Source organism: Callorhinus ursinus, unplaced genomic scaffold (assembly GCF_003265705.2).
Source record: "Callorhinus ursinus isolate GAN/ISIS: 27379988/994484 unplaced genomic scaffold, GSC_fseal_2.0 scaffold5, whole genome shotgun sequence".
Classification (NCBI taxonomy): Eukaryota; Metazoa; Chordata; class Mammalia; order Carnivora; family Otariidae; genus Callorhinus; species Callorhinus ursinus.
Window position 1 is genome coordinate 41,727,891 of NW_027397067.1, and position 27,403 is coordinate 41,755,293.

General features: G+C 37.2%; 1 protein-coding gene across 4 annotated transcripts in view; it reads left to right on the forward strand.

Annotated features, from left to right (window-relative positions):
• Nucleotides 1-27,403, forward strand: part of DPY19L4 (dpy-19 like 4) — a 67,341-nt gene that overhangs the window by 29,091 nt on the left and 10,847 nt on the right. For 3 of the 4 annotated variants that reach the window (XM_073892980.1, XM_073892981.1, XM_073892982.1), the window contains 12 exons: nucleotides 999-1,122; nucleotides 3,554-3,688; nucleotides 6,433-6,564; nucleotides 6,661-6,759; nucleotides 7,515-7,588; nucleotides 11,156-11,314; nucleotides 11,418-11,459; nucleotides 12,473-12,592; nucleotides 17,556-17,676; nucleotides 19,930-19,986; nucleotides 22,188-22,270; nucleotides 25,450-25,582. In XM_073892980.1, coding sequence (XP_073749081.1) covers nucleotides 999-1,122; nucleotides 3,554-3,688; nucleotides 6,433-6,564; nucleotides 6,661-6,759; nucleotides 7,515-7,588; nucleotides 11,156-11,314; nucleotides 11,418-11,459; nucleotides 12,473-12,592; nucleotides 17,556-17,676; nucleotides 19,930-19,986; nucleotides 22,188-22,270; nucleotides 25,450-25,582 — 1,279 coding nt within the window. The remainder of the gene's footprint in view (nucleotides 1-998; nucleotides 1,123-3,553; nucleotides 3,689-6,432; nucleotides 6,565-6,660; nucleotides 6,760-7,514; nucleotides 7,589-11,155; nucleotides 11,315-11,417; nucleotides 11,460-12,472; nucleotides 12,593-17,555; nucleotides 17,677-19,929; nucleotides 19,987-22,187; nucleotides 22,271-25,449; nucleotides 25,583-27,403) is intronic. The other variant, XM_025870846.2, reaches the window with a different exon arrangement.

Genomic DNA, 27,403 nt, shown 5'->3' on the forward strand with positions numbered 1-27,403 from the left:
GTCTTTCTTTTCACTCAGCATAATTATTTTGAGATTCATGTATGTTGGGCATATCAATAGTTCATTCCTTTTCATTGCTAAGTAATATCCTATACCATAATTCAATTGAACTAAATTACATGCAAATATATTCCTCTCCATTATTTAGGAGAGTTATACAGCAATTTTCATAAAATTTTTAAAGCAGTAGTACCTTTGTTTCTGTGTGGAAAAGAGCTATTGAGTGTATGAATTCCAAATTTAATGATTGTCAGAAAGGTGGTCTTCTTGAGGTGTGAGGATATGTACAGGAGACAACCTACTGTCAATGCAAATTGAGGAGAAACTTAGGAAGAGCCTGGAAAGACATTCTGTATTTGTGATTGTGGGAATTTTTAAAGGTTTCTGGATATATCACATGAAGGTCTGCTGTAATGGTAATTCCAGGTAACCTGCTGATTGAAAAGATTATTAAACTAGATATCAGAAGATATGCATTGTAATCCCAGTTGCGCCACCTAGTAGCTGTATGACGTTGATTAAGTCATATCACCTCTCTGAGATTCATATTCTTTAAATAAGGGAAGATAAGAACTTTGGGTCTCTCTCAGTCCTGCTAATTATGTAATGCAGATTGTACTCTAGAGAAGGGTAGCCATCTCATTAAGGGAAGAGAGAGTGGGAGCTGAAATCCAGTGTCCTCTGCAACAAGCTATGTGCCTTAACATAAGGTGTATCTGCTCAGAGCAGGGGTGCCTTTTTCAGATTTTCGTAGAGGCCTGCTAATTCACCAAGCAGTACACAGCAGCACTGAGTCTTCCTGGAATGGAGGGACTAGGGGCTGGATGAGATGCTTAATTTGCCCAAAGATGCTGTATAGATAGTGGCGGCTCTGTCTGTTCTTACCTCACAGGATTGGTATAGAGAACAATGAGATTGTGTGAAAGTGCTTTGAAAAGTTTTGTATTACACAAATATAATGTCTTGCTATTTTGCTGTTCATCTGTGGTTTACTTTAGGGTAGATACAACAAGAATTGAATACTCCATTCCTTTAAGAGAAAACTGGGCACTACCATATTTCGCATGCCAAATTGCTGCACTTACAGGCTATTTAAAAAGCAACTTAAATACTTATGGAGAGGTAAGATACAAATTTATTTGTCACAGTTAATTTTGATGTGTTGCAAATGTGGTATAAAATTTTAAAGTTAATCATATTAAACAGTTATAATTGGTGAAGCCTAATAACTACATCTATAAAGAATATATTTAGGTAGTCCTATTATATAACACTGTTAGTCTAGTCTGATAGATGGTAAATTATTTTAAGGAAAAGGATGTTATATTTCAGTGCAGTTACTTGACAAATATATGAAGAATATATTATTTTGAAAATTAATTTGTGTCATTAATTTACCATTTTCTGTAATATTGATGGCTTTTAGTCATTGCAAGTAAGGAAATACTAATGTAGATGCAAAGAGTGACTACAAACGGCAGTAATGTTAACTTTTATGGCACCACTGCCTATTTTCTCTTTTCTGTTTTTCTGGCAACCACTGCTCTGTTCTCTATCACTATGATTTTGTCATTTTGAAAGGTTATAACAAATCGAATTATGTAGTATGTTATCCTTCAAGACTGGCTTTTTTCATTTAGCCTAATGCCCTTGACATCCATCCGAATTGTTGCCTTCTATCAATAGTTTGCTCGTTTTCATTGCTGAGCAGTATTACAGCAATATGTGTATTTTATTTTATTATTATTTTTAAAGATTTTATTTATTTATTTGACAGAGAGAGAGACAGTGAGAGCAGGAACACAAGCAGGGGGAGTGGGAGAGGGAGAAGCAGCCTTCCCGCCGAGCAGGGAGCCTGATGATGCGGGGCTCGATCCCAGCACCCTGGGATCATGACCTGAGCCGAAGGCAGACGCTTAACGACTGAGCCACCCAGGCGCCCCAGCAATATGTGTATTTCAGTCACATATTTTTTAGTTTGCTTCCCATTCTTGAGGCTAGATCTTGTGGTCCCAGTTGCATAAAGATATCGAAGCTCAGATATTTTGTGCAGTTATCTGGAACCATCTAGAGACATCTGTGGTTGATTACTGAAACACATTTAATGTGTCAAGTAATATGTATAAAATAGTTCACAATAAAGACATAGTTGAAAATGAAGTGAGCAAGGTAAGGGGTAGATAAGAATGCACAGATTTTTGAAAATGTTCAAAGGAACAAAACTAGAAAGGAAAAACATAGCTAATTGTGCAGATTGTGTTTGACATATATTTCTGTCTATCTCACTGCATGTCTTTAGAGTAGTTTGAGAATAAACCCTTAGAGGGGCGCCTGGGTGGCTCAGTTGGTTAAGCGACTGCCTTCGGCTCAGGTCATGATCCTGGAGTCCTGGATCGAGTCCCATATCAGGCTCCCTTCTCAGCAGGGAGTCTGCTTCTCCCTCTGACCCTCCCCCCTCTCATGTGCTCACTCTCCATTCTCACTCTCTCAAATAAATAAATAAATAAATAAAATCTTTAAAAAAAAAGAATAAACCCTTAGAATTAGCAATTTGCTTCATTATACTGTAGTTTTTTTCCTAGTATCCTTGAAGTAATATCCACATGTCTAGTAGATTAATTAGGCTGGATCTAGATCTGAGCCTTCATTGATTTCTGGAACTGGTTTCTCTGGGGATGATGGTTTCAGGCCTTGTTATTACAGTTCTGGTTGTTCCACATTAGAAGTTTCCAGAACACTTTCTCTTATAGCTGTGGTGATATGGGGAGCAGAAGCTATGTGTTCTGTCAGTGCTAACTAAGCTCTTCGGGGCCTGGCAGTTGGTATTTGTTCTTTGACCAACTGGTAGAATTTTTCCATCTCTTACATTTTGTTCTCTGGTCTTAATCTTATTCAGGGTGCTGGAAAATCCTTATATCTGCTGATGGCCTGAGGTATTTCTGACTCTGAAATTTATCATTGAGTATAGTCAGCTGAGTCTGAAAGATTAAGTTTTAGAGTATGGTTGTTATCTCAGGTTTGACTAGACCCTTATTGCCCTTCTCTTTTACTATTCTTACCAGAACAAAGTCATTTGACATCATGGACTGTGTAATAAGCTGAGATGTAAACAGACTATTTAAATGGAAACTCTTAGGAAAATATGAAGCACCACAGAAGTGAAAATATTTTCTAGGGTAAATGGAGTTACTTTCACAATAACAAAAGCCCATCAGCCAAGTCTAGAAAAAGCCACCATTTTCTTATGTTTATTACTTTACCTCTTTTGAGATGAAAGTGTACTGAATTTTTTTCCCTTTGTCATCCTGAAATTCTCAATATGATGTTGAACTTTAAAGGACAAGTGGTTGATTTCTGTCTGTGTGCTTTATTGAAGATCTTATTGTTTACATAAGGGTTTAGTAATAATTATGTAACTTAAAAACAAAGTTTCTAGGATTATATAGCTTAAAGTAAAACCAGTAACAGAGCTTCAACTTTGAGGTAACAACCTCATAGATTTTTATAGTAATAAAGCTACTGATATTTAGTTTCTTTCTTTTGTTTTCCCTAGAGGTTTTGCTACTTGTTGATGAGTGCTTCAACTTACACATTTATGATGATGTGGGAGTACAGCCACTATCTCTTATTTCTTCAAGCAATATCTCTGTTCTTGCTAGATAGTTTTTCACTGGAGCAAAGTGACAAGGTATTTTGAATTTTGAAGTTGTGATTTTAAATCCAGAGAATAAATGTTTTTATAGTGTTGTATCTTAAGATCATTCAGCTTCTAAGCTTTATTTTGAAATGTTTTAATAGGCCCTGACTTATAATTCTACTCAAAAGATTGCTAAACTAATTCTCCCTGCCCTTTTAGAAACACTTTGAAATTCCCTTAAAGAAGGTCTGCTTAACCAGTCAACCATGTGCTGCTTCTCCATTTCTAGCCCTTGCGCCTTCCCTTTCTATTTCTTTAAAAAAGAAAAAGTGAAATATAGAACATGCACAAAAAAGTATATATGTATGCTGTGTATATGTACCATATAGAATAAAATATGAGTATTTGACCATCCGGGCCAAGAAATGGAACATTGGAAAACCCGGAAGTCTGGGTTTCCACATCCTGCTCCCTCCCCAACCGAGGCTCGCTGTCCTGAATTTTGTTAATCCTTTCCCCTGTTTCTTTATGGGCTTTACCACCTATCTAGATAGTCCTTAAAAAATATGCTGTAAACAATGTATTGTTTACTTTTATCTGATTTGCTTTTGAGATTCACTCATGATGATGTACAGAGCTAATTTCATTCATTTTTATTTATTTATACATTTTACTGTTAGTAGACACTTCATTTTTTTCCAGTTTACTGTCCATATAACCAGTGCTGCTGTAAACATTCTTACGTGGCACTAAGTGCAAGATTTCTCTAGAGTATGTATCTCATAGTGGAATTACAAGTCAAAGGATATGTGCATATTCAACCTAACTAAATACTAAGCCTTTGTCCAGAATGGTTATAGCAGTTTATATAAGTGCCATCAGCATTTGGTTCCTTTCTTTGTCTTTTTCACCCCTCTCTCATCTTTCTTTTATTTATAAACATTTATTAAGTATTTAATATATTGTCCAAGCCAGAAATTTGGGGATCTTCTTGTTCTTTCTTTTCTTTATCCTGTATATTTAGATGATCCAGAATCCTGATGAATACAAACGTTTAGGTTAATTGAATAAAGAGAATTGAACATAAAGAATCATTAATGAAATATAATGTCATTATCTTGTTAATTGAAAGGGTAGTAAGAACCCAAAAGTATCACAGAGGTAGCAGTTTGCAGGAAGCAGCTACCACCACCAGAGCTGAGGGAGCAAAGGGGAGAATTTGGAATTATTAAAACTTCAAAACTTAGAGGAGGGACCCCTGTGGAGCTGAAACTCAGACTTCTAATGCGGGGCCCCTGCCCAGCTTTGCTGGTGTGTCTGAACTGGAAAGAAGGGCCCCGTGGAAATGGAACCCAGACCTCTGTGATTGGGGCTCTGGCTAACTGGCCCTGGGGTCTCGGGGGCAAGAGAATGTGATAAAGATGGTTCTTCAAGTGTTGGACAAACTGCACCTGCATTCAGCTGCCTCAACTAGAAGGAATTGCTCTGTTGGAGTGAAGAGGTACTGCAGATAGGATACTGCCGATAGAATACTCACAGGAACTGCAAAGCAGACAGGGGGCCACCGGCTTCTTCCTCCTCCAACCTTGTAACCTCTCTCTAGCATTTCATATTGGCAGAGTTTAATAGTGAGCCAACTGGAAAAGCAGAAACATAGATTGCAAAATCTCCAGCCCCAGCATTACAAGGCAGGGGGTAGAGGGACAGGTTGGGACTAAGAGACAGTCACTCAGTAACTGGCACACATCTGCAGAACCAGCATCCAAAATCAGGACATAGAAAATTTGCAGCACCTGGAGGATCCCATTGTGCCCTCTCCCAGTCCTTGCCTCAGCCTTCCAACAGTAAGGTATTTCTTTTCTTAATGACTCTGGCCTCTTGGGGATATTTTTCATTCTTTTTCTTTTTCTTACCTTTACCACTCTGCCTTTGATTTTACCCCCTAACCAATGCCTATATTTTGTCTTAGTTTTCCCTTTCCAAAAGGAATTAATCTTATGATAGATAAAATTACTATATTATTGAATTTTAGAAAAGAAATCTTCTAAGACATGTGGCTTTCCTGGGAGATCTTCTATTAGGACATTGAATTTAACTTTCTTATGCTCACTGTTAAATGGACCAAATCTAAAAATACTTGTCTCTAGGGTGCCTGGGTGGCTCAGTTGGTTAAGCGACTGCCTTCGGCTCAGGTCATGATCCTGGAGTCCCGGGATTGAGTCCCACATCGGGCTCCCTGCTCAGCAGGGAGTCTGCTTCTCCCTCTGACCCTCTTCCCTCTCGTGCTTTCTATCTCTCATTCTCTCTCTCTCTCAAATAAATAAATAAAATATTTAAAAAAAAATAAAAAATAAAAAATAAAAAAATAAAAAAATAAAAATACTTGTCTCTAGTGCTGCATTTCATGGCAGTATGTTTTCACTAGGTGAGTTTTTGGAACTGCTGCTAAAGATTAATTTTTGATTTATGCAGCTTGATGTTGTATGGATGGATTTTAGTAACAGGGCAAGCAAAGTAAAATTAAATCAGGGTGAAAGCAAGTACATTCAGGCTGATTTAGATGTCCATGGTTTTAAAACTTTTTACTTTGTTTATGAAAGTTATTTCTAAGACTAATAAATTCATTATATACCATAACATTAAAAATACAGATTGAACATTTGTAGGATACTATCCTAAATTATAGTTGGGCATTTATTTTATAATTGGAGTTAAATCTGTTCTAAATAAAACTAATGAAAAGACGTACAAATAAAATTCATTTTATTCACATTTATCTTATTTTGTCCCAACAGGTTCATGAAGTTTATAAAATCTATATATTTTCTCTCTTTCTGGGATATTTACTGCAGTTTGAGAATTCAGCTTTATTGGTGTCTCCTTTATTAAGTTTAGTAGTGGCCTTAATACTTGCTAAGTGCCTTCAGGTAAAGAAAATTGCCTTTTTCTCATTCTTGCAGTGAATTTTTTAATTGTTAATTTTTCATACCTCACTTCTTTGTTCATGATTTTTTCCCCCACAGCTGAATGTGAAGAAAGGAACTTGTATAGCTAAAATAATGAAAGTGATTAATTTTTACTTGGTGTGTACTCTGACAGTGACACTGAATATTATAATGAAGGTAAATGACTCTGTGTGTGAGATTCATGTAGTAGAGTGAGTTGGATAATATACTGGCCTAAATTTTAATGAGAATAATGAGATAGCAAAATAATAGAGTTTGTACAGTAAAATTTTGAGTTGAACAATGATCATACTTACAGGAAAAATAGGATTCTAATTCTTTTCTAGATATACTTAAAAGATACACTTTATTTTCCATTTATTTTAAAATGTCATCATTACCCAATTAACTAACATTAAGTAATTTAGTAAATTGAGATGAGTAAAAGTTTTGAAAAGAGTGGGTAAGTTACTCAGAGCGCCTGGGTGGCTCAACGGGTGGCTCAGTCATTAAGCGTCTGCCTTCGGCTCAGGTCATGGTTCTGGGATGAAGCCCCGCATTGGGCTCCCTGCTCCACGGGAAGCCTGCTTCTCTCTCCCCAACTCCCCCTGCTTGTGTTCCCTCTCTCGCTGTGTCTTTCTCTGTCAAATAAATAAATAAAAATCTAAGAAAAAAAAGAGTGGGTAAGTTACTTAAGTCATGCAGGGTAAGTGGAAATCTTACTACCCCATTATAGTTTTATGATTAACTATAATGTGATTGACTTAGGTCAGTAGATCTCCTTGCTTCGTAGTTATACCATGTATTATTTAATTCGTTTTTAATTTGTATTTTTTATTTTATAGTCCTGTGTTTTCTATTTCTAGACAGAAACATATTGCTATGAACATAGCTAATAGTTCTTTGTTGTAACTAGTGCTTTTTTCTTCCAGATGTTTGTCCCACACAAAGAAAATGGGCACATGCTGAAATTCCTTGAAGTAAAATTTGGACTAAATATGACTAAGTAAGTTTTACATTATATATAAATTTACTTAACTCCATACCACTTAGAAGATAAAGAGCAAAAATAATCCAAGGAGTAGTATACACGTAATTATATACCACTTAGAAAATAAATAATTTGGAATATTATAATATCTAGAAGAAATATAACAATATTTTTTCTCATTTAAAAAAATTTAATTTAGGGGCACCTGGATGGCTCAGTCAGTTAAGCATCTGCCTTCATTCGGCTCAGGTCATGATCTCACGGTCCTGGGATTGAGCCCAGCATCAGGCTCTCTGCTCAGCAGGGAGTCTGCTTCTCACTCTCCCTCTGTACACTCTCTCGCTCTCAAATAAATAAATAAAATCTTTAATAAATAAATAAAATCTCATTTAGGTGTTTTATAAATTAGATGTCCTTAAGCCTTAATAGCATCACAGTGTTTTGAGGCTACTTTCTCCCTTGTTGTGGAACAATGATATAATGTAAAGTCAGAATAAATTAAAGATTTAAAATGAGTAAAAAAAAAAAAAAAACCAATGTAATTTTTTTAAAAAAGATTTATTTATTTGAGAGAGAGCGAAAGTGAAAGAGTTCACAGGGGGAGAGGAAGAAGCAGACTCGCCCCTGAGCGGAGAGCCTGATGTGGGGCTTGATCCCAGGACCCTGAGATCATGACCTGAGCTGAAGACAGACGCTTAGCTGACTGAGCCACCCAGGTGCCCCAAAACCAATGTAATTTTAACCAGTACATCAGCAAAATGCTTGCATTATAAAGGGGTGGGCAGTAAGATATCTATTTCATAGCAAAGAATCTCATTTTGGGTCATAATAGTGGATTAGATCAGAAGCCAACTAATTTTTATCCGACTGAGCCACCCAGGCAACCCTAGAAGCTGACTTTTTAAATTCAAGAGTAATGTTGTGCCTTGTCTTTGTTAGTTAAATTCATTTTTTAAATCTAAAGTGAAATAAATGACTTATGTATGATGTCCACTTGCATAACAGAAAATATATATATATTTATGTTTTTTTTTTTAAGATTTTATTTTATTCTGACAGAGAGAGACAGCGAGAGAGGGAACACAAGCTGGGGGAGTGGGAGAGGGAGAAGCAGGCTTCTCGTGGAGCAGGGTGCCCGATGCGGGGCTCGATTCCAGGACCCTGGGGTCATGACCTGAGCCTAAGGCAGATGCTTAACGACTGAGCCACCCAGGCGCCCCCAGAAGATACATATTTAAATACACATTTTTCTAGTTCATATAATATACCTTAGAACCTTATTATCATTTGCTATGATTACATGGGATTTTAGATGCTGTGCATGGAATTTCATGTTGTGATATATCACAAAGTGTTGAAACACTGGAGAAATCTTCTGAAGTGCAAGTCGTATATGGATATCTACTAAGGTAAAAGGATCCTTTAAGAGGCCATGTGCTCCATAAGGGCAGCACATGGCCTCATATATATATGTATATATATATATACACACACACACCCTATATATATATACCCTATCTTTTTCAGGTATATATATAGGCCTGACATTTAGCAGGCAATTAGGAAAAATTGGTTATAGACTTCCATAATTGACTGGCCTTTTCCCCTGACTTTCTCTTTAACCTTGGAAGACTCGAGAATACATGTAGGATTAAGGGCTGCTTTTGTCTAGTGTTTCTTAGTTGATGTTATGTCGTGCCCCTTTGCTCAGCATGTCAGGTACTAGATTTATCTCACAGGGTAATACACTAGGTGTTTTAATAAGACATGATGTCTGTCCTTAAGAATATTGACATCTCATTAGCTAGTTTTTATACAGTTAATTACATGAGTAGTATAAACAGTAAATGCCTTGGGGCACCTGGGTGGCTCAGTCATTAAGCACTGCCTTCGGCTCAGGTCCTGATCCCAGGGTCCTGGGATCGAGCCCTGCATTGGGCTCCCTGCTTCACGGGAAGCCTGCTTCTCCCTCTCCCACTCCCCGTGCTTGTGTTCCTGCTCTCGCTGTGTCTCTCTGTCAAATAAATAAATAAAATCTTTAAAAAAGAAAAAACAGTAAATGCCTTATGCTCAAATGTGCCAACTGGATATTAGGATTTGTAGTTCACCAGAATTTTGGGAAACATTTCTGTTGAGACAGACTTTCAAGAACCACTAAAGAAATGTTAAGTATTTATTGGATGTGCAAGATACTAGGCCAGGTATTCTGGGAGATACAAAAATGACTATAATCTTAAAGTAGCAAGTTGCATTAAGTACTATAATAGAGGGATAAGTGCCATGGGGATATGGGGAAGGAAAGATTGAGACTGGGGGATATGGGAAGAATTCATTAAATTGAGATTTGAATTGGATCTTACAGAATTAGTAACTTTAATAGGTAGACAAAAAAGACATGATTCATCATATGATCATATGTACAAAACATTTTGATGGCAGCCTCTTTGATACAGCTGTATTACTGCTTGACACATTGTGAAACTTTAAACTTTTTCTAAACCCAGTGATTTGGGATGCAGGCATTCTTCGTCCATCCAAGAGCTCTTCTGAAGATCATTCCATCTCTTTATCTCTCTTCCTAGGCTAGGGATTAAGGATAAAATGGATGTTGGAGATGGATCAGGTGTGAGAATGCAGATAAAATCAGATATAACTAGGAATCTTTTTGATCATATTTAGCTTAAGGTAAAAAAAAGTGTATCCTGGGTGCGCCTGGGTGGCTCAGTCATTAAGCGTCTGCCTTCGACTCAGGTCATGATCCCAGGGTCCTGGGATCGAGCCCCACATCGGGCTCCCTGCTCAGCGGGAAGCCTGCTTCTCCCTCTCCCGCTCCCTCTGCTTGTGTTCGCTCTCTCACCGTGTCTCTCTGTCAAATAAATAAAATCTTAAAAAAAAAAAGTATATCCTGGTTCTTATAGCTCAAAATGTTTATGTTTCAAATTTTTTATGATTTCTGTCTTAATAATTAGATTACTCTTTTTAAAATGGGTCCTAGTTGAATTACTTTCATCCATATAAAACAGGACTGTCCAGTAATAATGTAACATGAGTCACATGTACAATTTTCTAGTAGATACATTTAAAAAAGTGAAAAGAAACAGGGAATGTAATTTTAATAATACATTTTATTTAATCCAGTATATTAAAATGTTATTCTAATGTATAAACAGTATAAAAATTATTAATAAGCTATTTTGTATTCTTTAGTCCTTTTCATTCTTTTTTATGTTTGAAATCCAGGGTGTATTTTGCATTTGAGGTATATCCATTTGCACTGGCCACATTTCAAGTGCTAATAGCCACATTGTACCTAGTAGCTACCATATTGGACACTAAAGATATGGAGGTTGGACAGCTGAATTTTTTGTTGTCTTCCAGATAAAAATAGAAAGTGAAACTTCCTTGAAACCATTTTGGGTTCTAGATACGGTCTTATAAAGGGTAGTGCTTTGCTGTTACAAGTGAATAGATTTAGAAATGTGTTTTTTGTTTTGTCTTAGTTTTTATGGTGATAAAAATACTTTTATGTATAGTAGGTTATACCATCTATGATTTTAATATCATCCTTGTTGTTTTCTGTAGGAATTTTACAATGAATTGGCTCCTATGTCAAGAATCCCTGCAGGCACCATCTCAAGATTTTTTTTTGCGATTGACACAGTCTTCTTTATTACCTTTCTATATTTTAGTGTTAATTATTTGTTTTCTTTCTATGATGCAAGTTATTTTTAGGAGAATTAAGTAAGTACCTATGAGAATCAATCACATTGCTAACTAATACATTATGAAAATAAATAAACTATCTATTTTTAATATCCTTCCAATATTTGTGTATTTGTTTTAGAATTTCTAGATCCATTCTCTTGTTATCAACGTGTAAAATATCGTAAGTTAACCAGATAAATTTCAAATTTTTTATACATCTAAATATATAATGTCCAAATTTAATGTAGAGTTAATACTGAGTTAAATTGTTACGGACTCGAGTGCCTGGGTGGCTCAGTCGTTAAGCATCTGCCTTCGGCTCAGGTCATGATCCCAGGGTCCTGGGATCGAGTCCCACATTGGGCTCCCTGCTCAGCAGGAAGCCCGCTTCTCCCTCTCCCACTCCCCCTGCTTGTGTTCCTGCTCTTGCTATCTCTCTGTCAAATAAATAAGTAAAATCTTTAATAAATAAATAAATAAATAAATTGTTACAGACTCATTTACTAGTTTAGTCGTATTTTTACTTAATGTAAGAATACTTTTTTTCTATATAACCTAAATGAAGCTAGTAGTGTGATTTTAAATTATGAGGACTTCCAAAATATTTTTGTCATGTTTAAAAGTAGGTTGTGTGTAGTATTTTAATTTTAAGAACTTAGCTATTCAAATTATGATTTAACTATATTGATTTAGTAACCACTAGTTGAGTGATAATTGATCTTGGAAAAGGAACCTAAAAATATATTTTTAAAATTTTTTAAGATTTATTTATTTGAGAGCAAGAGCGCATGAATGAGTGGGGGCAGGGGCAGAGGGAGAGAGAGTCCTAAAGCAGACTCCCCACTGAGCATGGAGCCCCACCCAGGGCTCGATCCCAAGACCCTGAGATCGTGACCTGAGTTGAAATCAAGAGTCAGCTGGTTAATTGACAGCAGGCAACCCAGGCACCCCCTAAAAATTGTTTTTGTCATATTTCCTGAACTTTCATATTTAGTCTTCACAGAGTCCATTGTCTTCAGGTTCTAAAAACCATTTCAAAGACTTGGAGATGTGTAAGTTAGATATTTGACTAACAAGATACTTTCAAATTTCTAGGACCACCTATATATTTTTTTTTAATGAGGAAAGTTAAGATCTTTGATTTTTCAAATACATATTTTCAAAATAGTAAAAAAACATATTTCCTTTGTGTAGAGGCAAGTCCTTGAAAGAAACTATTACTCTTGAAGATGGACGAATTGGAGGAAGGCCAGAAATAATTTATCATGTGATTCACACTATTTTATTGGGCTCTCTTGCAATGGTTATAGAAGGGTAAGTGTACTTTATTGGATCTATTTGTTTTTACAAAGAATTATCCTTTCTAATGCTAATAAATGGATACTTTCAAGAATATTATTTATGAAACTATAAAAACTCAAAATCTACAAACTTTCTTAACCTAACTGGAGTTTATGGAGGTTGTTATAGTATAATGAACTGACATTTACTTATTCACTCATTTGTTTGAAAACTATTGAATTTCTTCCAAGGGCCAGGCATTGTACTAGGTGCTGGAGGTACTGTGGTGAACAAAAGTGGACACACAATCTCTAAACTTATGTGACTTATGACTTATGTTAATAGAGGTAACAAATATTAATCACACACAAAAAAATTACAACTTTGATAAGTGAAATAGAGGTAAATGAGCTCTGAGGCTAAGGGTTCAATAAATGATACCCTTTTCCTTGAAGTCTGGACTCAGATGAAAAATAAGACATAGGAGTATAGAATGATTTTGAACACCCAGTTTCAGTTTGAGGAGGGGCTTTCCCCACACCAACAATAAGCCATTGTTCAGGCACCAGCTGAGTGTCCTATAATTATAGTATGACTTAATTCTGGCACTATCCACCTGGAGATAGCATCAGATTCCACAGTTCAAGGGTTCAGTCCTACAAGATTCCACCCCCCGCCCTTCAGGTGCCAGTTGCAAACCCAGGTTATCACCTGTGCTTCTGACCAATTGGCTATAAATCAGAAGTTCCCAAGACCCTCTCTTTGGGTTCAGTTAATTTGTTAGAGCGGCTCACAGAACTCAAAGAAATATTTCATTACTAGATTACTAGTTTATTATAAAAAGATAGAACTCAGGAACAGCCAGATGGAAGATATGCATAGGACAAGGTTTGTAGGAAGGGGTACGGAGCTCCCTTTACCTCTCTAGGCATGCCACTCTCCCAGTCTCCATGTGGTCACCAACCCAGAAGTTCTCCAGACCCTGTCCTTTTGGGTTTTTATGGAGGCCTCATTACACAGGCATGTTGATTAAATCATTGACCATTGGTGATTGAACTCAACCTTCAGGCCCTCTTCCCTCCCCAGAGGTTTGGGGTGGGACTGAGAGTTCCAACCCCCTAATCACATGGTTGGCACCACTGGCAACCGGCCCCATCCTTGGGTACCTTCCAAAAGATAACCATTAACACAAGAGCCACCTTTCCAATTTCATCATTTAGGAAATTCCAAGAGTTTGGGAAGCTGTGAGCCACGAGCCTTACAAAGACCAAATATATGTGAGAAATATATTTGATCATCTGCATGATTCTGATTCTGATAAAGGTTGCATTGGAGAATACTTCATGTGTGACCAAAGGGCTCTACTATTTTCCACCCCAAATTGAGCTTAGTCCTCAAACTTCAGGCCATCCCTTTTGAATGGGCAGAGCCTTGGTAAGTTTATGCACTTATCTACACCCACCTTGCAAAAGTAAGATACAAAATGTGGAAGCCTACAAATGTTTGAGCTGGGTATGCTCAATTCTTTCTCTTGCACACAAATCAGATAAATCACTGCCATGAGGACGAGCCATTAAGGTTCTGAGGTGGAGGGTTAGGAGGGGAAGCAGGGAGAGAGGAAGAGTATTGATCCTAGTTTAAGATTTCTCAAGTTAAATTTCCATTAATTATGAATATAGATACTGAATCACAGTCATTATAGCAGTACCCATTGTGTTTTCCCCAACAGAAAGCTTAGCTATTTTCTTACTAATTTTTTATTTTGAAATACTGTTTATATACATCACAACTTCAAAGTTACAGTTATTAGATCTGCATTTAATGTATTAAGAAGTGCAAATATTGCTGTATAGGATTTATTTTTATTATTTGTTATTAGTATTTCAGTATAATTGGTTTCCTTTGTAGGCCTATGTATTTTATGTATTTACAAACATTTTCTTATAAGACATTCATAGACTTTATCAGATTGCCAAACCCATGACTAGTAGGAATCTCTTTATTGAAACATGAAGCAAGAATGGTGGTTCACTCTAATAATTAGCATTCCATAATGCCTAATAAGTGGGATGAAGAAATGTATTAAGCCATGAATATTCTGAGTGATTTACGTTTTGATTTTCATTTCATTGCCTTGTAGTACTAGAATTTTGGTGCATGGTTTGCCTTTTTTTTTTCCCCTTTGTACTCTCTCAGTTTTATTTCTTTCTGCAGAAAAACTTTTTGTTATTGGCACTATTCTTTATTGTTGGATGTACTATTTTAAATTCAAAATCCTTTTTCTGAACATGTAATCTGCATTGTTCTATTTTTCATCCTTCTTTAATTTACTCACTAGGCTTATAATACTGTAGATCACCTATTCATACAAATAAGATGCATAGTCACCCAGAAGGTGCCAGGCACTCTACTAAGTAGAGAGTAGGGATTAAAGAAATACAAAACCGGGGCGCCTGGGTGGCTCAGTCGTTAAGCATCTGCCTTCAGCTCAGGTCATGATCCCAGAGTCCTGGGATTGAGCCCTGCATTGGGCTCCCTGCTCCGGGGAGCCTGCTTCTCCCTCTCCCACTCCCCCTTCTTGTGTTCCCTCTCTAGCTGTGTTTCTCTCTGTCAAATAAATAAATAAAACCTTTAAAAAAGGGCGCCTGGGTGGCTCAGTTGGTTAAGCAACTGCCTTCGGCTCAGGTCATGATCCTGGAGTCCCGGGATCGAGTCCCGCATCGGGCTCCCTGCTCAGCAGGGAGTCTGCTTCTCCCTCTGACCCTCTTCCCTCTCGCACTCTCATTCTCTCTCTCAAATAAATAAATAAAATTTAAAAAAAAAAAAAAAAACCTTTAAAAAAAATACAAAATCTACTCTTTCTTTTCAAAGAGTTCCTATCCTAGGTAAGTAAACCAAGAGTTAGAGCAAAGTAAAGTACTATGAGAAAGGTATACAAAGGGTGCTTTGGTCACTCAGAGGGGAGGTACTAACTCAGTTGTAGAGGGTGGCTAGAGGAAGTCAGTTTAAGGAAGATTTCCTATATGGGGCGACAGCCTTCAGAGATAAATAGAGATTGGCCAGGCTGTCCATTTTCTCATGTGCCTGTGTGTGTGTGTGTGTGTGTGTGTGTGTAAGTAATTATCTAGACAGAATAAATATTCTTTGGGAACTGATAGTACAAGGTGAATGTAAGGTCAGTATGAGAAATATGTCTGGGGGTGCCTGGGTGGCTCAGTTGGTCAAATGTCTGCTTTCGGCTCATGTCACGATCTCAGGGTCCTGGGATCAAGCCCCACGTCGGGCTTCCTGCTCAGTGGGGAGCCTGCTTCTCCTTCTCCCTGTGCCGGTCCCTCACCCCCCACTCCTGCTCTCTCTCTCTCTCTCAAATAAATAAATAAAATCTTAAAAAAAAAAGAATTATGTCTGGAAAAATAAGCAGGGACCAGATGAAGTGTTTATATAGAAATTTGATATCAGATTTGCTTTTTAGTAAGATCTCTCTGGCAGCAATGATTGAGAAAGGTTTGAGAAAAAAGATTAAAGGAAGATAAGCCAGTTAAGAATCATAATAGAATTTAGAAGTGAGTCACAATGGAAATGGAGGAAAGAACCAAAACTAAAATATTTGGGAGTTGGAAACTGAATAAGTAGCAATAGGGACTATGGTGGAGAGACTCTAGGAAGAGTTGCAACTCTGAAGCCAAAAGAGGAGTTTTTAAAGGGGTACAGCACCAGGGAGTAGAAGGCAGAGAGGTAAGGGTGGACTTCAAGGAGTCTAGCTATAAAGGGAATCAGAGTCTAAGGCAGCACTAGATGGGTGCGCTTGTGTCAGGAGGGAGAATCTTACGTGCATTAGGGGTTGGAAACACTAAGATTGTTCTGCAAACTCTGGCTAGAACACTAATTATATTTAGGGAAGTCATAGGAGAAAAACTGAAAAGGTGAATCAAGACCATATTTTTTGAGGGCCTTGAAAACCATTTAGATGAGTTTTCATTTATTTCAGTAGATTCTGGGGAACCACTAAAGATTTTTTAACAGAAAGTGTCTTGTAATTATGTTTGAAGAAGATTCATTTGGCATTTGGTTGGAGGAGAGTCTAAACGTAGAGATGGTAGGGTGCCTGGTTGGCTGAGTTGGAAGAATATGCGATTCTTGATCTCAGGGTCATAAATTTGAGCCCCAGGTTGGGTGTAGAGATTACTTAAACAAACAAAAGGTAGAGATGTTAATTAGCCGTTATTGCAATAAAATGAGATGACTACAGAGAAATCAGTGGGTTGGACATAATGGTCTAATCTCTAGAACAGGAAGTTGATGTTCCAGGAAATGTTATATATGTATAATTCAATGTGAATGGTGTCTCCTGGAGTTACAAACCAGACTCTAGTTTTGATTCTGGCTGACTTGAAAAATAGCAGGAATGAGGAAGTTAGGAGGAGATACTAGTTGACCAGAGAAAACTAATGCAGTTCCTTTGTCTTAGTGACATGTATTCTATATACATCCACCTCTTCTGTCAAAGTCCAAGTTAGTATTCATTTTTTTAGAGATTATTTATCTATTTATTTTATTTTATTTTTTAAATTATTTTATTTATTTATTTGACAGAGCAAGAGAGGGGACACAAGCAGAGGGAGTGGGAGAGGGAGAAGCAGGCTTCCAGCTGAGCAGGGAGCCTGATGCAGGGCTCGATCCCAGGACCCTGGGATCATGACCTGAGCCAAAGGCAGACGCTTAACGACTGAGCCACCCAGGCGCCCCGGTTAAGATTTTCATTTTCCCTTAACATTGTGGTATTTTCATGGGTAGTAGGACAGAACTCAGAAAAGAGGAACCAGGGTGTGTGGCTGCTCAGTCAGTGGAGCTTGTGGCTCTTGATCTTGGGGGGGTCGTGAGTTTGAGCCCTTTGTTGGGTATAGAGATTGCTTAAAAAAATAAAATCTCTAAAAAAAAAATGAGATAGTAATGATGTTCATAGGATATCTCATGTGACTCCTTTTGTCTTTTCTAGCTTGAAATACCTCTGGACTCCTTATGTATGTATGTTAGCAGCATTTGGTGTATGTTCTCCTGAACTTTGGGTGACACTTTTCAAGTGGCTTCGATTACGAACTGTACACCCCGTGTTGTTGGTGAGTCATTGTTATTTTGGGTTAAGTACTTGTTTCTTTTTCAATTATATAAATGGAAACCACATTGAATACAGTTGAAATAGCATGAGTAAATCACATTATGAGTTGCAGGTGAAAAAGAGATCCTGTGAAAACTTTTTTTTTTTTTTAAGATTCTATTTATTTATTTGACAGAGAGACACAGCCAGAGAGGGAACACAAGCAGGGGGAGTGGGAGAGGGAGAAGCAGGCTTCCCGCGGAGCAGGGAGCCCGATGTGGGGCTCGATCCCAGGACCCTGGGATCATGACCTGAGCCGAAGGCAGACGCTTAATGACTGAGCCACCCAGGTGCCCCAAAACTTTTTTTTAATGTAATTTCTGATTATAAAGGCAATGCATTTAAATGCAGACAGGTAAAATAAGGTAAAAATATAAGTGAATCAATAGTGTTAGAGGCTATTAAGAATTATTTTTTATAATATCATTCTTGGTTTGACTTAGAACTATTATATGTTTTCAATGCAAATAGAACATTTTTACTGTGCCTATAAAGTTCAATGTCCTTACAATACAAATTAATTTTATCAGGTAGATTATAGTCTCCCATTCATAAAAACGAACAATAAGAAGTATTGATAGGGTGCTGTTGGAACACAGAGAAGGGGTACTTAGTTCAATTTTGTTAGGGATTCAAAGAGTTTTCGATCTGAGATTTGAAAGATGATGACTTACTACTCAAATGAAAGGGAAAGAAGGGTATTCATGGTAGAAGGACTAAACACAGAGAGGCAAAGAACATATTGTAATCAAAGGGAATAAAAGCAGAGGCAAGGAAAAAGCATGATGTATTTAGTTTCCTTGTCACATAAAATGTGAGATGGTGGTGGTCAAGAAATGAGACTGGAGAAGTCTAGGAGGGTAGGGTCATGGAGGCCTTTTGAGTATTATGCTGTGATGCTTGTGGTCTTATCCTGTAGGCAGTAGAAAGGCATTGAAATGTTTATGCGAGGGTGTGAGAGAGTCAGACTTACATTTTCTCTCAGTTTATGCCTATAGTTCTTTGAAGGATAGATTTAAGGGTGACAGACTCAGGCCAGGAAGAAGGCTGTTGCCCAAGTACTGACCATGGTGGATGGAAGTGATAAAAGCTTCAGTATATTGAGTGTTCACCACATGTCAGGTACTGTTTACAAAACATTTCACGTGCTACTCAATGCTTACAAAGACCCTAATGGTAGGGGTGCCTGGGTGACTCAGTCGCTAAGCGTCTGCCTTCGGCTCAGGTCATGATCCCAGGGTCCTAGGATCGAGCCCCACATCGGGCTCCCTGCTCTGCAGGAAACCTGCTTTTCCCTCTCCCACCCCCCCGCTTGTGTTCCCTCTCTTGCTGTGTCTTGCTCTATTAAATAAATAAATAAAATCTTTAAAACAAAGACCCTAATGGCTAAGTTTTATTATCTGTATTTTGTAGTTGAAGAAACTAAGGCTTAAACTGGTTAAATAACCACATAGCTTGTAAATGTGGAAACCATGATTTACACCCAGGTTTTTCTGACTCCAGAGCCCATTTACTTAATACTGTGCTATACTGGAGTGAAAAAAATAATAAGAAGAGAAGGTTAATAAGACTTGGTGCTTCATTAAATATGGAAATAAAGAAGGAGGAGAAATCATAGATATTTCCTAGGTCTCTAGTTTGTGTGACAATGGATTGTGGGGTCATCAGCAGACATGGGACGATAGGAAGAAGAACAGGTTTTGGCAGGGAGGTGATGAATAATTATCTTTAGTAGTAGTCATATTGTGTTTTGCCAGTCTTTTTCCAGAGAAATTTATATGTTCGTATTTTAGCATACTTGTATATTGACATATACTGGCTGTTTTTCCTGTGTTAATTCATTGTCTTTTTGTTGTTAGCTTTTTAGGTGGCACAGTTCAGTGTCCTTTGTAAACTCTTAAACTTAAATTCCTGGCAGAATTGTCAAATATTGATTTGTTATTTGAAATATACTATAAGTGTTACCTTTTTTATGCTCTGCCTTTAATTTATATAGTAAATATGTATGTCTTACTTTATCTCCAGCTTAATATGTCTTAAATTCATTAGTCTTCACTATTCTTGCTCTGTGAACTAGGTTCCACACTGACTTCAGTTTCTCTGACTGAAAGCTTTATAAATAAGAATCTGTGATTGGTCATGGAGTCAATGTCTAATACTTCTAGTACATTCTTAAATGTATTTATCCATAATCATTTCTGTTTCAATGTTTTAGGCTCTTATTCTGAGTATGGCTGTTCCCACTATAATAGGTCTCAGCTTATGGAAAGAGGTAAGAAAATCAGATTTTTATATTATTAAAATGCACTTTATCTTCAAGGTAGTGATAAATTTACGTACATGTAGCATATTTATATTGAGACACTATTGTAACAACATAAAGTGTGATATTCTTAGTATGCTTAATTTTTTGTCAGTAGGAACATAAAAGAAGAGCTAAAACATTTTTAGAATGCCGTGTGATGCATGTAGTCTAATGCTGTTAAAATTCGGTTTATAATTGTCAAAGGAAATTACTGAAAAAATAAGAGATAATATTACAAAAGTATTTTGGCATGAAAAACCCACAGCTAACATCATACTTAATGGTGAAAACTGAGAGGTTTTCCTCTAAGATCAGGAACAAGACAAGGATTTCCATTCCACTTTTATCCAGCATAGTCCTGGAAGTTGGAAGTCCCAGCCATAGCATTCAGACCAGAGAAAGGAATAAAAAGCATCCAAATTGGTAAGGAAGAAGTAAAATTTTCACTGTTTGCAGATGACATGATACTATATATAGAAAACTCTAAAAACTCCACCAAAAAACTACTAGAACTGGGGTGCCTGGGTGGCTCAGTTGGTTATGTGTCTGCCTTCAGCTCAGGTCATGATGGGATTGAGCCCTGTGCATGGCTCCATGCTCAGCAGGGACTCTGCTTTCCCTTCTACCACCCCTTTGCCTCCCTGTGCTCATGCTCTCTCTCTCTCTCAAATAAATAAATAAAATCTTAAAAAAAAAAAAACAGAAAAGGGGCGCCTGGGTGGCTCAGTCGGTTAAGCGTCCACCTTCAGCTAGGGTTGTGATCCCAGGTCCTGGGATTGAGCCCCGTGTCGTCAGGCTCCTGCTTCTCCCTCTTCCACTCCCCCTGCTTGTGTTCCCTCTCTCGCTGTCTCTCTCTCTCTGTCAAATAAATAATTAAAAAATAAATATAAAAAATAAAAAATATTAAATATTAAAAATAAAATATTAAAAAAAACTACTAGAACTAGATAAATGAATTCAGTAAGATCACAGGATACAAAATCCCTGTACAGAAATCCATTGCATTTCTGTACACCAATAATGAATGAAGCAACAGAAAGAGAAATTAAGAAAACAATCCCACGTACAGTTACACCAAAAATAATAAGATACCTAGGAATAAACCTAACCAAAGAGGGGAAAGACCTGTACTCTGAAAACTATAAAACAATGATTTAAGAAATTGAAGATGACAAAGAAATGGAAAGACATTCCGTGCTCATGGATTGGATGAACAAATTTTGTTAAAATGTTTATACTACCCAAAGCAATCTACAGAGAGAGTGTGAGAGAGCGCACAAGCAGGGGGAGCGGCAGGCAGAGGGCAGGAGAAGCAGGCTTCCTGCAGAGCAAGGAGCCCAATGCAGGACTCGATCCCAGGACCCCGGTATCATGACCCGAGTTGAAGGCAGACGCTTAATAACTGAACCACCTAGGCACCCCTAAATAAAATCTTTAAAAAGAAATGGGGATTAAGAGCACACTTATCTTGATGAGCACTGAGTAATATATGGAATTGTTGAATCACTATATTATACACCTAAAATGAATATAATATAGTATGTTAACCACACTGGAATTTTAAAAAAAGTATTTTGGCAACTCCAAAATTTAAATATTTATAAGATATTATAAATCCTTTAGTTTATTGTAATGTAACATGAAGCTAATTGCCAGTAAACCTGTGAATTATTTTACCTGCAATTAATTAATTGTGTGCATGAAAGATACAACTGATGATTAATTGTTTGGTAATGATAAAATTATTTATTGAGTCTAGGCAGTAAATTAAACATAAAATATATTTATTTTTAAGAATTTATTTGAAAGAAAGAGTGAGCATGAGTGGGGGGACAGAGGAGAGGGAGGGGGGAGAAGCAGACTCCTCACTGAGCAGAGAGCCCAATGTGGGGCTTGATCCCAGGACCCTGAGATCATGACCAGAGCCAAAGGCAGATGCTTAACTGACTGAGCCACCCAGGCAACCTTAAAATAGATTATTTAGATTATTTGTACTGAGAAGGATGAGCTGCTCACTGAAAGACAGTAAAAAGATCCATGACATTTTTCCCATGAGAACAATGTTTCAACATTGTTGGTCTTATGTTAGTCTCTTAGTCTTTTGAAATACTCTGTAACAGTTTTAAACTTCCTGGATACTTATACAGAAATTTTGTTTTGCATTTTAGTTTTTTCCAAGATTAATGACAGAATTAATGGAACTGCAAGAATTTTATGACCCGGACACAGTGGAACTTATGACCTGGATAAAGTAAGAATTGAAGTGCTTTTAAGACTGTTGCTAAACTATTAATTAATGATTGCATGCTATCTAATTGACTCAGGGGAAATAATAAATGCTTTTCCAAATTCTCAGAAGACTCAGAATTTTACCTCCATGCTTTTAGGGATATTTAGTTTTTGATTGGACCTATAATTTGAATTTTCTAATTGAACTCTCCATTGAAAATATAGTATTGAGGGGCACCTGGCTGACTCAGTCAGAAGAGCATGCGAATCTTGATGTCTAGGTCTTGAGTTCAAGCCCCATGTTGGGTGTAGAGATTACTTAAATAAATAAAAAAAAAAATTTTTAAAAGAAAGAAAATATAGCATTGATAAGTTTGAAATTTGAGACTCTTGCCCTCAGACACCTAGAAATGTGGAATATAAATGAACAAATATTCCTTTGGATAGTCAAGAGGATGCTTCTTTTGCCCTGGGTTGGAGGTGGATGAGTGGTAGATTGCTAGTCTTGGTAACCAAGTTTACCAAAATTTAAAATTTTAATTTTTATACCCATGCATATTTTAATGCCCACACAGGACAGAAGATGTGGTCTTGGGCCAATGGATGCAGTGAATTGTAATTGAGACACCTTTTTCCCCTCTCCCAACACATGCATATAACTAAGAGACTCTCAGAGGGCTATAGTATCAGTGAAAGGATAGACTAACAAATTACTCATAGGAGTACTAGAAGAAGATAAGAAAGCATGTCTTCCTTGGCTTCAGCTCTTGGTCAAAAAAAGTCTCTCCTCTGAATTTGTAGCAGTGGATCTGAATTCACATTGGTTTGCAGTTTGAAATTATACTTGTTTAATTCAGGAAATCCCCAGTCAAGAAATTACCATAAAAAGTGGTCCTGGGGTGGTTTGGAGTGCCTGATAGGTTCTCAGACCGGGCTACCCAGGTTTCCACAGATAAGACTTCATGAAGATGAGCTCTAAAATTACAAAACACATGAGGAAACAGTCCAACATACTAAGAATCAGCTGTTGTTTGAGATAAACAGCAGAATTAGACCTCTAGCAATTTTTTTATTTATTAATTTACTTGAGTAATCTCTACACCCAATGAGACCCTGAGTTTGAGTTGCATGCTCTTCTGACTGCACCAGCCAGATGCCTCAGACCTCTAGCAATTTCCTTTTTTTTTTTTTTTAATTTTATTTATTTGACAGAGAGAGACACAGCTAGAGAAGGAACACAAGCAGGGGCAGTGGGAGAGGGAGAAGCAGGCTTCCCGCGGAGCAGGGAGCCCAATGTGGGGCTCGATCCCAGGACCCTGGGATCATGACCCGAGCTGAAGGCAGACGCTTAACGACTGAGCTACCCAGGCGCCCCTCTAGCAATTTCTGATAATAAAATTTGTTTATGTCAGTTTTTGATGCGTAATAGACTACCACAAAATTTAGTGGCTACAATGATAAACATTTGTTATTTTGTACCATTTTGACAGTCAGCTGAGTCAGGGCAGTGGGGAAGATTCTTCTGGCCTGGGCCAGCTGATCTGGGACTGGGTAACCTGGCATGGCCTCTCACATGTCTAAAGGTATCAGCTGAGGGGATGGAATTGACTTGGCCATGGGCCTGGGCTCATTCACAAGGTAGTGGTTATAGAGTTCCCAAGAGCAGCAAAAGAGCACAGATGCCAATGTCAAGCATTTTTAAAGTCTGCTCACTTTATGTTGTTCTTTTGGCTGAGGCAGGTCACATGACCAAGACCAGCATTTGCTCCGAGAGCGTAGGTATGGGAGAAGAATCATTGCGGCCGGTTTGCAACTAGTCTACCCCATGGGTAGACACTATGAAATAACTACACTGAAAATTATTTAAGGGGTGCCTGGGTAGCTCCTGGGATTGAACCCCGCATCGGGCTCCCTGCTCCGCAGGAAGCCTGCTTCTCCCTCTCTCACTCCCCCTGCTTGTGTTCCCTCTCTCACTGTGTCTCTCTCCGTCAAATAAAATCTTAAAAAAAATTATTTAAGACATAAAAGAAGAAACTAAAACATGAAAAAGGAATGAAACACTATCAAAAATAGCCAGGAAAATATGTGGGGGAGACAAAAATGTTTCTAGAATAAGGAACAGGCTTATAGAAATGAGACTTGGTCTTATTATAAGGTCTTGTTGCTGTAAATACACCCTTCATATGTCTAAAATTTGTTTTCTTTTGATCACCCTTAACTATTGTGGCGGTTCCATGGTGTAATGGTTAGCACTCTGGACTCTGATCACCCTTAACTATTGCCCATTAATAATCTTTTGTGAATTGTATTTACCATTGTGGAACCCTGACTATATAGCTTTGCATTGTTATTAACAAAAGAGGAAGTTCAATCTTGGTGTGTGATTTATCACAATATTTTTAAAACCAGCACAGGGGCCTGAATATTGAATATTGTGCATCAGGCAATCGGACATATATGTTACCGTGGTGTAATCATCCTGTTTCATATTTGTTTCCCCATTACTGGGTATACCCTGAGGACAGTGGCTATGTGCTGACCTTTATTTCCAGAGCTTGGCATTGTCCCTGGCATGTTGTAGGTAAATGTTGAATACAGGAAGTGATTAAATAAGTAAAGACAATCCTTCAGGATCTGCTTTTAGTTTTTTAAGTGGCATCTGTCTGGGACTTTGGATCATGGTTCAAAGTGGAGAACTACATGTGTTATCTGAAGACAGGTGCATGGTAAAGGTAGGGAGGAAGCAGGGGGGTGGATGGATTGGGAAGAAGTTGGGTTATGGTGGTTAATATTTGCAGAAGGATAAATTTGAGAATTCACATTATCATCATTGAATTGATTACACCATATAAGGTAGTAAATTCCTGTCACTATATATACCCTGCATTATTTTTTAATTGTATTATTACCACCTGGCCTATATGTTTATTGTCCTCCCTCTAGTCTCTCTCAAAAGCAGGGACCTTGTCTCCACCCCCTGCTTTAAAAAAATTTCTGTATTTTCAGCATTCAAAACAGTTCCTGGCACATAGTAAGTGCTCCATTTTTTTGAATGAATTTGTAAATGAAGTAAAAGCTGACATTGAAACTCAAGTATACAATACATTGTTGAGTTGCCTGCTATTTCAGAGTTGGTATAAATCAGTGATCTAAATAGTATACTTACCTTTCCAGTGTGTAAATCTGTGTGCCTTTTTACAGAAGGCAAGCTCCAGTTGCAGCTGTGTTTGCTGGGAGTCCACAGTTAATGGGTGTGATTAAATTATGCACTGGATGGATGGTGACCAGCTTGCCTCTTTACAATGATGATGATCTTCTCAAGAGAAATGAAAACGTAAGGCGTTTTCGATTACGCATTTGGATCATTTTAACATTGCTCTTTATTTTAGTGTAGCTCTGTAATGATGTATATGTTCCTGGTTAGCTAGGAAAATCCAAACAATTTTAGGAAGAGTTAATTAGCTTTAGTTTTTAAAAAGCTGTGTAGTATGTTTAAGCAAGAGGAGAGCCAAAATTAAAATACTAACTTCTTTTTTTATGAATAGTATTGATGTTTCTAGGAGAAACGTTTAATTTTCCTCAAAGTTTCAAGGGAACTGCCATGTCCTATTTGGAAAATATCGTTGTTCTCAATCAAATTATTGAAGGAAGGCAGGCTGTCAGTTACTATCTTGATACATTTTGTCTTTCCAAGCTAAAATTCTGTCTCACTGTGGTTTATTTTTCAGTGTGGGCTGTTACTGATGACTTAGTATAACATTAGAATGATGATCTAATTACTTACGGTTCAGAGAATATATTAATTTGAATGTTTAGTCTGGACATAAATGGTAACTTCATATCTGAGAGCAGTGACTAAATGAACCTGAATTCCAAATATTCTGTTTTTCAGTTGGAGAGAATTTCATATGGTTTTTAATCATGCTCTAAGCTAAGGAGGTAGTATTGCAATATAGAATTTAGCCTGTAAGAATGCAGACTCTGGAATTAGAATACCTGGACTCAAATGCTACTTCTGCCATGTACTAGCTCTGTGACTTGGAGCAAGTTTCTTTTTTTTTTAAGATTTTTTTTAAAGTTTTTATTTAAATTCCAGTTAATTAGCATACAGTGTAATATTAGTTTCAGGTGTACAATATAGTGATTCAACACTTCTAATCTCTACACCCAACATGGGGCTCAAATTTACAACCCCAGGATCAAGAGTCACATGCTTTACTGACTGAGCCAGCCAGGACCCCTCTTTTCTTTTTTTCTTTTTTTTTTTTTATTTGCATTTCCACAATAGCTTTTTTAAAAAATGGAGGTATAATTGACATGTAACATTATATTAGTTTCATGTGTACAATGTAATGATTTGGTATTTATATATATTACAGAATGGTTACCACAACAAGTCTAGTTAACATCCATCACCATACATAGCTATAAAAAATTTTTTTCTTAAAATGGGAACTTTTAAGATATACTCTCCTAGCAACTTTTTTTAAATGTTCAATACAGTGTTATTAACTATAGTCACTATGTTCTACATTTATTTTGTAACTGGAAGTTGGTACCTTTTGATTCCCTTTACCCATTTTACCCACCTCCCACCCCGTACATCTGCAACCACCAATCTGTTCTCTGTATCTGTGAGCTTGGTTGTTTTTGTTTTTGTTTTTAGATTCTACATGTAAGTGAGATCATATAATATTTGTCTTTCTCTGTCTGACTTATTTCACTTAGCATAATATCCTCAAGGTCCATCCATATTGTTATAAATGGCGAGATTTTATTCTTTTTTGTGGCTGAATAATTTCCTGTTTATAAATACACACATATGTACCACATTTTCTTTATTCATTTATTGATGGACATTTAGGTTGTTTCTGTGTCTTGGCTATTATAAATAATGCTGCCATGAACATGGATGTGCATATATCTTTTTGGATTAGTGTTTTCATTTCCTTTGGATAAATGAATTGTTGGATGATATGGCAGTTTTCTGAGGAAACTTCATACTGTTTTCCATAGTGGCTGTACCACTTTACCTTCCCACCCACAGTGTAAGGGTTCCCTTTTCTCCACAGCCTTGCCAACACTTCTTATTTCTTGCCTCCTTGATACTTGCCATTCTAACAGATGTGAGGTCGTATCTCATTATGGTTTTGAT